The following is a 10,392-nucleotide window of genomic DNA, read 5'->3' as shown; positions in this document are numbered from 1 at the left end:
ATCAACAATATGAACAATAGGCTATTTATAAAAAAGGCTAATGATAGAAAAAACATGAACAACTAAAATATTTTTATAATCTTCAAAGGGCCATTTTTCGATGTTAAATTGCTTGCATTATTAACTCTTAAAATAATTGTGATTTTTTTATCTGAGGCACTTTTTTAAATTAAAACACAGTAAATTATTAAAGTTCCTAAACTGCAGTTCTGCACACACACACACACACACACACACACACACACACACACACACACACCACACACACACACACACACACACAACACGCAGGCTTTGGTTGACTATCCCCGTGGGGACAGTCCATAGGCGTAATGTTTATACTGTACAAACTGTATATTCTATCCCCTATCCCTAACCCTATCCCTAACCTAAAACATCAAGAACACTTTTTGCATTTTTAGATTTGTAAAAAATATTGTTCTGTACAATTTATTAGCTTTTGTGCCCATGAGACCTCAATTTGGTCCCCACGTGACACGAGTCCCCATGGTTGGTGTATTCAGGTTTAGGTCCCCACCGGGATATACAAAACCATGAACACACACACACACACACACGCCACACACACACACACACACACACACACGAGTCAAGACCAACAAGCGTCAACAATCAAACCTTCTTAAAGCAGATATCATTGACAACTTAATTGCGCAAATGGCTGCACAAACGTTTAGCGTTTAGTCACACATATTTCAATAGGCTATACATACATAACCAACAATACTTGACTGTGTGAAAATATTGTTTTTCTCCCTGCGTGGTCGAATATAAGATGTCAAATGTTAAAAATGTTTATTGATTGTCGCTGCATTTTCATTTAAAGACTCACAGCAACAGAAAACAGTACTTCTTTTTTATTTCTTTAAGAAAATAAGAAAAAAAAACAAGAGAAAATAAGAAAAGAAAGAGTTCTACCACGGGTAGTTTTGAGGATAGAATAAACCAGATCAATTCCTTTGAGTTTATGATTACAATCTGATTGTGATTCTCTTTTTGATCATGATATGGCATCTAAGAATAAATGAAACGACACACACACGATACAACACAGAAACACACCGGTTATAAAAACGGTGTAAATATAAAGCAATGAATGTCGGACTAATGATTTTTATTTGTGATACCCGTGGAGTGGATTTAATGTTTTGATGGCGTGTCAGAAATAGATCGTGTCACTGTTTGATGAGTAGCTTGTTATCCGCTTATTAAGCATTTCATTAGGTTTCATGAAGCCCTCAGTCACAGACGAAACACGTTACACAGATCACTGACTTGAGATGTGTGTATTTATTAATTTCATTTCATCTGCAGGTAATTGAGACACGAGCTCATTCACAGTAATGCGCTTTTATCTGGCCAGAACAGCGCACTGTCACGAGCGCGCGCTTTCAGACAGTTTTGTTAGAAAAACAGTGTCACTTGGAGGTCAGCACTTAAAAAATCTTCAAACATTTTTAAAACAACTGTTGTCAGATCACAGGTCTTATGCGTTTATGCGTCAAACACGGGTTTACCACAAATGAAACCTAAACACCACGATTAAACACAAATCCACCGTGATAGTTTGAAGTAAAACCAAAATATTGAACAACTAAACTTTTCATTTGTCATAAACGGCATTATAAAGAAATAAAAAGAAATAAAGTTCTTAAAGCATGAGTGTATCCATAAGCAGGTCGTTTTGATGCTATTGATCTCATTCACATGAGCAACAGAGAAATACGTCATCTGTCAATCATCCATTGAGCGTGTTTGAGAGGGTTGAGAGAGAGAGAGGCCAAACTAAACTGTGGCATTTAGGAGCTTAAATAACCGTAAGGCATTGAGTGGCCCTTTATGCCTGATTGCGCTAATTGGCCTGAAATAGGAGTCATTATCTGTAATGATGCCTGCCTCTCTTTCATCTCTCTGCACCAAGAGCATCATGACGCTGCGCTCAGACGACACATTCTTCTCTCCTCGAAATGTCCCTTCATTCAAACTCCACAACATCATTGCGCGCGGAAAAGAAGGCACGCACACAACTGTGAAACATGTTGCGATGGGACACGCGTGTTCCACAGTGACACAGATCGTGAAATCACGGGCCTTTTTGCTGTGCGCTTAGGGCAAACGTCTCCACGGAGCCTTTTAAGTCGGAATTGACAGACTCTGCATGAAAAGGGTTAAGACAACTCTCGCAGAGACACGACAAAGGCTCTTTGTCTCACGTGCCTGCCTCCAGACGCAGAATCAAAGGTGGAGTTTGTGAAGTTAAACAAAGCTCAGATGCGCATACAGTGGCTTTGTATGGCAGAGATCAGCCCTCATTTGTTGCCGTGAGATTTCAATAAAAACAACTATGGTAATCCCCTTTACCGCGGCACATCGTTGGCCTTTAAAGTCAAGTGTTTGGCATGCTAATTGCCCCCGACTTTGTTTCCCCCCAAAGTACCAACGCAAACACAACACACGCAAACAAACAAAGGCAGATATTTACTACTCTGCTACACTAAAGACATCGACGGCGGAGAACCGAGAGTGGCATGATAATGCGTTTCGTGTGGGTGTGTGCGCGTGCGGGTTTGTGTTTGCGCGGCTCGGTTTTACTGCGCTGGGATCAAACATTCCCGCGGCGCGTGAGAGCGCGAGACTTCAAAGTCGCATCTAATGGGCTGTAAGTGTCTCCAGCATAATGACACATTTATTCCGCTTAAGCGCCGGATGCGAAATAAAGGAAATACTAAATTACTGCTTGCGTGTAATTTTATCAGTTACAACCACAGTTTAGGAAAGAGGAGAAGTGCTTCAAGAAAGTAAAGCTCTGGTTTAAACCGAGAACATTACAATCAGTAAAAATACACGTCCCGTTGTAATGAGAATGATTTGTGTAGTGCTGTGCCGTTTGTTTTGTGTGTGTTTGCAGATATAGCGCCAGCAGTGAGGAGAAAAAGAAAGAGAGTTTTTCAGGCGGAATGTCCCGCGGCTCTGCGCTTTGATCCTCCGCTGCTGGCGCCAAAAAACAACATCACCGAGACGCACTAATTACCTTAACAAACACTAAAAACACTAATGACCACTGATTGATTGTATTCAACAATTAGCAGTGCTGATATTGTGCAGAGACAGACTATAGTATGAAAACTTTTAAATCTCAGAATTATGGAAATGTGAAATGTTATGAGTCTCTCTAGGAGCATTTTGCAATATAATTCTCTTATAACACTTACTCTTCCAATACGAGAATTTAAGAAATTAATTTAAGCAGAAGCAGATGGAGAAACAAGCAGACTGTTCAGCAATATATATTTTGCAGCATTCAAAAGTTAAAGCACTTCTACATAAGCACACTATTGTTGTTAAGGTGATACCACTAAGGTGATACCACGAGACGCAACTTCATTTACTTCATTCTGCTCCATAAAAAACACAACACTAAAGATTACATAACAATACACAAAACTACAATACACCCTACATAACAATACACAACACTATATAACAGTACTCAAGAAAGTTCAGAAGTTGAAGCCCCGCCCCGCTCCCCTGTGATTGGATGATGTGCGCGTTATTAGCTCACAGTGATTCAAAGGAGTGAAACACCATGATGTTTTGAGCATCAAACCCTTCATTACACACAAACCTCAGATCCGTGAGTCGTGTATGGCCCCGGTTACCGTCATGTCTTCTGAAGTTGTGGATCATTCGCGTGTGGTTTTAGGAGTTAAAGGAGAGACGCACACCAGTGTAGATGAAGACGGAGAGAAACCGAAGATCCTCCCGTTCAGCGTCGAAGCTCTGATGTCAGACCGGAGACCGAGAAGCTCTACCGGCGGGACATCACAGCATCCCGCTGCAGATTCTCACCGCTCGTCGTTCACGGTACCGGAGGACGCGCCGGTGCACGCGGAGAGCTCAGAGTGCGAGGAACGGAGCGCGTGGATCCAAAGCCCCCGTTTCTCTCCCAGTAAGTAAAAAACAGTTGCATGCTTTAAAAATGACATATAAACACATAACAAAAACTGTACTATACTTCAGCAGTAAACTGTAGTTTATTAGTTAACCTATATATACTACACTTTTTTAAAAGTAGCCTATAGCATTCTGTAGAATTTACTACAGCGAATTAGTCAAATATTATACTTTAACTTTTACTATGGTATGGTTCAAAAACACGATAATATCTAAAAATTCCATTACAATTTACTGCAGCAAATAGCCTACTGAATTATACTATTGGATTTTGCATGTGATCATCTGTGCAGTTCTTATTTCAGAAAAATAATGAATCCTTAATTTAAATCAACCTTAACACTTTATATTACTACAGTTTATGTTTTAAATTGTAACACATTTTAAGATGTATATTTAAATTATATTATAAAATATTGTATGCAGGCCTATATCTAAATGTCAGCCCCGACAGGAAAATTGTGAAAAAAGTGCAGTAACAGGCCTAACCGTGTATTTTTGTTAATTGATTACCATTTGTATTACCACAGTTTTACTACGAACATTTTGGTAAAACGATGGTTACTGAATGGTCAGTTTGTGGCTATAAATACAATGGCTACTTGTATTTAAAATAATTCATTTTCGTAAATGTTTATACTTTCCTACAAAAGCATAAACAAGTTGACGTGGAAATCTGAAAAGGTCTTACATTGTTGTTGTTGGTTTTGTCAGGGCGTCTCAGTCCTCCAGCGTGTCCTTTGAGAAAACACAAGAGCAACCGGAAGCCTCGAACCCCGTTCAGCACGTCGCAGCTGCTCGCGCTGGAGAGGAAGTTCCGTCAGAAACAGTATCTGTCCATCGCGGAACGGGCCGAGTTCTCCAGTTCACTGAATCTGACAGAGACACAGGTCAAGATCTGGTTCCAGAACAGACGAGCAAAAGCCAAGAGGCTCCAAGAGGCCGAGCTGGAGAAACTGAAAATGGCCACCAAGACGATGCTTCCTCCGGCCTTCGGGATTTCGGGATTTCCAGTGGGCGCTCAGGTGTCCGGATCGCATCACTTCCACAGACACTCTCTGAGCGTGACTCCGATGGGACTGTACACACACATGGGATACAGCATGTATCATTTAGCTTAAGTGACTCTGAATCTGAATCTCAGCGAGAAGAAATGCTCTTATCCCCTTCAGATTAAAGTGAAGCTGATGCTGTCACATATGAAAGCATCTTTGCTCGAAGGTAAGGAGGTCGGGTGGAAACAGTGCGTTATCTCACACTTGCATTCATAGAAATGCGTTCACGATCCAACACGTGAATGTTTTAAAGAACCACAGCATTTAAAGGAACGAACAGCGCTGACTGTTGCTTTAGTGACTCCCTTCGAAAGGGAAAAACTCTGAACTGTAACATATTGTACATTTGGATGAAAATACCATTTATACTATGAATATATTTGTTAAATAAATTAACAATAAATTATACTTGCATCGCTTTCCTTGTTTGAAAAGCATAAACGTGGTTTATAGAAATGATTTCAAGACATTAGTAAATATCCATTACGAAAATGAAGCATGGTTTTATTATGGTAAAAGTGTGTATTGATTGCCATGCGTATTACCACAAATACTACTGCATGGTTCATTTTTGGTTAAAACGGGTTTTGAGTTTCACCTGTAGTAAAACCGAGCTTAATTTTCGTAATGTCAGACTGATTTCAGTGTCCGATAATCCAAAACTCATAACCTAAGTGTAAATCTCATCACGCACTTTGATGAAATAGAAAGACACTTTAACCTGAAACACAACTACGCAAGCTGCCTGTTTGATGGAGTCAATATCCCATAATTAAGGTTAAATCAATTAGAGTGACACAGCAAAAGCAAATAATCTCTGCAGAAATACACGTGTGTGTGTATAAGTGCCAGAGAGAACATAGGCAGTCTTTGAGTGTCATGTATTTAAACTGTCATCTATCATCATGGCTTCGGCGTATTTCCACAGCTGTTGCTTATTGCTCTGAAATAACCCACTTAGATTTTCTTGGCGCCGGTAGACCTCGAGGAGACCAACATCTACAACCCCGTCACTTGTGAGAAGTTCAAACAAGTGAAGTCAATTACAGATCGGATTTGGGCCTGAAATTACCTTCGACGATTCTACTGCGCTCCTCTTGTTAAATGGGTGAAATTACACTGTGAGCTTACAGAGAGACACGCGAGAGGTTAAATCTAACCTATCAATAACACGAAGACCAACCAGGAGGAAGGAGACAGAAGATCGCTTTTAACTTGAGCGTTCGTCTCCATTTTACTGCAGCTGCAACTCAAACTTCAATCACTACAAAAAACAGCAACGTTTCATTTTGTTTAGAACATATTCTACCGTCCAGATCAGGGAATGGTGGTCTTTTTGTTCTCAGTGAAAGCCTGACGTTGACTCGAAGACGTTCAGCAGTAATTAATAAAAGCTCTAATGACAATACGATGAGAATCACACGGCTGAGCGCGCACTCTGAAAGATCTCACAAAAGATCTGAGGGGGATCCGTCCTGCTCCTCACAAGAGGTCGAGCTCTCTCTCTCTTCACGCCCCGGGCTAAAAGGGAAACAAAAGTCACTTGTTTTTATCATCCAAAATATCACAACGGGAAGTTTGCGAAGAGAATCGGCGCTTCATTTCTCTGGCGCCACGTCTGTCATTCTCTCTTGAAGGAAAATGTAAAGAATCAAACAGGGGTGGGATTTCAGCCCCCTCTCGAACATTAGCCTACCCTATTACATTCTGATAAGAGTTACAAACTACACAGACCGACCATGTTACTTTAAATAAATAGCAGAAAATATAACTAAAACATATATCATTGAAATATTAAAATCCTTCGAGGCAGGAAATGGTTAGAAAATGTTTTAGAGTGGATCACGACTCATGCGCATTTAACTTTAATAATCATGACAAGAGTTTTAAATTAACTCAATTAAAATATAAACATTTGGAGCAATTCGTGGCCCAGCTTTTAAACGGTGCATGCTCATGATAATATTTTAAATGTGGCGAGGAGGCATTTTCTGTAGACATTCAGACAAGTTATTGTCAGCGTTTCACCAAGAAATTGTCGGGAAATTTCAAAGCAAAATGTGTACTGATTATTATATTCTCATATATAGGCTATATATATATATATATATTTTATTTATGTATTTACTTTTACATTTAGGCTTAGAACTAAATTACTTCCCAGTTCTGCCCTGCAAACCCAGGACGCATTTCTGAAAACATCCAAAAATATATAAGAACACACTATTAATTATTAAATCTGGTTGTTTCATTTACATATGTAAAGTCGGAAACGTTTTTTATCCAAAGCTATACAACGCGTTCAATGTGCAATCAATTAAAACATATTTTTAATCAATAAAACCAAACAAAAGACGTAAAAGTCTGAATGAAAAACAAAAAGATTTACTCTGCACATGCTGCAGCGCCACCTTCCGTTTAAAAATCCCGGAAAAGATCTGCAGCACATTAAAACCGCTCGGTTTATATCGTGAGGACAATTATCGCCAGTGTCTGTTTAAACCTCTATTTTAACACGCGGGTCTTATTTGTACAACCACGGAGATATTTAGAGCTGCAGAAGTGTATTTGACACACAACACATGAACGTTTCGGCATTTGGCAGATGCTTTAACGCGATTCACAGCGCATTCAAGACAGCTGAGAAAAACGATATAACCTTGCTAATAGTTGTAATAATGCTAGAAACGCGTATTTTAGAAATAAAATAAATATCTGTGGTTATACTTTTAGTAAGCGAAACTATAGGCCTATTATCTTCAGCGACAGTAAGATTATCATCATTTCTGACATATTTTTAAATAAAAAATTGTATCTAATATTTTTGATGTGCTGTTTTAAGCCTTCTCATTAATTAAGGCCTGACGTAAAATCAATACTTGTGCGAAATAATGAATTATAGTTTTTAACCGCTCTCTGTTATAAACTCATTGTAATGGACTCTCCTCGTGTTTTCGCCTCTTTACAACCTTTGATTTGGTTCATATCGTAAATTATTCATTAATGCGTGTTAATGTGAATATATGTGCATTAACTTGTCTTATGTTAAAATGCGCACTGCCATTTGCGATATGATTAAAATCTGTATTTATGTTGGATTTTTATTTTTATTGGCTATTCATGGAACCATACAGTCCGAAAACGAGCATTTATATTTAAAGATTTTTAAGTAGCCTACGAGATGTTTGGATTTCAGACTGCTGAACATTATAGCGGGACATCTGTAGCTCTCAACCCAACGCTGTTTTTGTGCGTGTCATTTGAAATAAACGGGTTGTTTTCTTAAATAAATAAAATCAGTTAATGTGATGGAAATATTTTATTTTTTATTTTAATGCTGTGACATTTACTGTGTTTTTCTCAGTAAATGTCTCAGTATTAAAGCCACCGATGTTTAGATTTTAGGCTAAATAAATAAAATTGGATGCTTTTCAAATAAATGTGATATGACGAGCCAACGAACATAAAAGCGATTAAAGGGTTGAATAACTCGGTTAAAATTAAACATTATTAAACAGAACTCAAAATTAAATGTGAGATTTCAGTGTTTCCAGATCAAACTCGTGTTAACTCCAAACCTTCAGTCTGATCTTTGATGCGGATTAAATCCGTCATTATGCTTAATTCTTCATTTATCAGACCGAATGTTAGAACTGTATTTTATTCATATGGAACCATCATGCAGTTATTGTAATTGTGCTGTTGTCACACAATGAAATTAAACAGAAAATAAACAGCTAACCTGACAAATCAGCAAATGCGTTTATCACTCTATTGGATTAAAAGTGAAAAGGAGATCTTAGATTGTTTAATACCGTTTCTAACCGTAATTGCAATAATTCACAGATTTGTCATGCATTTCATGATAATGGATTAATCGTGTCTTTCAGAGCCATCATAGAAGTCAACTACATTTACATTTGGGCATCTAATGATAAGATGCTCATGAACTGCCTCCTTTTGCATGCACAAAAGTCATGGGTTCGAGTCCCATACAAAAATAATTTAAAAGTGTATACACGTGTCTGCATAATTGTGAACAGCACTGTAATCACGTGACATCAAACTTCAAGCAGCGAACTCACCCGAAAATAATAATTCTGTCATCATTTACTCATCCTCATTCCGAACCTGTATACGACTTTCTTTCTTCTCCAGAACACAGAAGAGGATATTTTGAAGAATGTCGATAACCAGACATTGACTTCCATTCTATGAACACAAAGCCACGGAGACATTTCTCAAATTATCTTCTTTTGTGATACACTGAAGAAAGACTGATGAAGTTTGAGAGTAATATGTGAATAAATTATGACTTTACTATCCCTTTACGGTTCAGACAGACACACATCTGAAGTATGAAACTATGACGTTATAATTATCACACGATCCCAGGAGCTGATGTCTACTGATATAGAGGATGAAGACTAAATAATTTGCAGTGCCGTCCACAGTCACCAGGTGGCGCTTTATCATCGTGTGTGTCTGCAAACTGTTGTTGATTTACTTTTCCATTAGTCTTCCAGTAGTCTTGTACCAGTCTTGAACCCTTGAGCTGATTTTTTTTACCATTTGCACAGTTTTAATACAAATACATCTGTTCCAAAACCACGCGTAGTTTGTGATTACTACCGTTTTACTACAAATAAAATAACAAATCTGGTTACTATACTTAAAACATGGTTAAATGTGTGAACTTGTGCTTGAATCTTGTGCTGAAGTTCTGATGTTTGTCGAATGGGCTCGTGAATGTATATTTCGGGCCAAGTAACACTTACAGCCATTGACGAGACTTCCTTGACGACATTTCCGGTCGGAGTACACCGACGCTCTCTCTGGTGTGTTGTGTGGATTTTTAGGGTGTGAATGTAAGTGAGTGGAATATTTTGTACCACAGGAATGAGAAACACCCTCATCAGTGTCCTGACTACTGAACAAGTGCTCTCACTGCGCTGAGTGCGTCCATTTCCAGAAACTCTTCTGAGCCAATCACGTGAGTCGTGAATGACACGTGACTGAGCACTTTAACAGAGCTGCTTGCAAGAGACTGGAAAAAACAACACAAATCTGTTTTATATTGAATAGCCCTCCCAATAACACTCACTGGTAAGACATTCGATGTAATAAAGCACAGTTTTTTGATATTTTCTAAATAAAATACATTTTTATATTATACCCGTTGTGTTGATTGCATAACAGTGGAAAATTAAAATAGCCTGTTCAGTAGATAATAGGCCACTGCTTTCCCATGTTCTGTTTTTTAATCGTTTTAGTCGTTCATCTGCAATTTTGCTTATAATTTGCAACTGCAGAAAAACAAAGACGACCATTAATACATGCTAACAATATGGGTCTGTTCTCA

At 38.4% G+C, this 10,392-nt stretch overlaps 1 protein-coding gene across 1 annotated transcript; it reads left to right on the top strand.

Annotated features, from left to right (window-relative positions):
• The first annotated feature begins 3,627 nt into the window (after window positions 1-3,627).
• On the top strand, window positions 3,628-5,347 carry msx1a (muscle segment homeobox 1a). Its single transcript, XM_057349977.1, has 2 exons — window positions 3,628-3,970; window positions 4,690-5,347. The coding sequence occupies exons 1-2, from the start codon at window positions 3,667-3,669 to the stop codon at window positions 5,094-5,096; spliced, it is 711 nt and encodes a 236-aa protein (XP_057205960.1). The 5' UTR covers window positions 3,628-3,666; the 3' UTR covers window positions 5,097-5,347.
• The last annotated feature ends 5,045 nt before the right edge of the window (window positions 5,348-10,392 follow it).

This window comes from Triplophysa rosa, linkage group LG13 (assembly GCF_024868665.1).
Source record: "Triplophysa rosa linkage group LG13, Trosa_1v2, whole genome shotgun sequence".
In the NCBI taxonomy this organism is placed as follows: Eukaryota; Metazoa; Chordata; class Actinopteri; order Cypriniformes; family Nemacheilidae; genus Triplophysa; species Triplophysa rosa.
This window is presented reverse-complemented; position numbering and strand designations above follow the sequence as displayed.

Coding starts and splice junctions, on each gene's coding strand:
- msx1a (XM_057349977.1), top strand. CDS start 3,667: ATGGCCCCGGTTACCGTCATGTCTTCTGAAGTTGTGGATCATTCGCGT. Junction 3,971..4,689: donor AAGCCCCCGTTTCTCTCCCA/GTAAGTAAAAAA, acceptor TGGTTTTGTCAG/GGCGTCTCAGTCCTCCAGCG.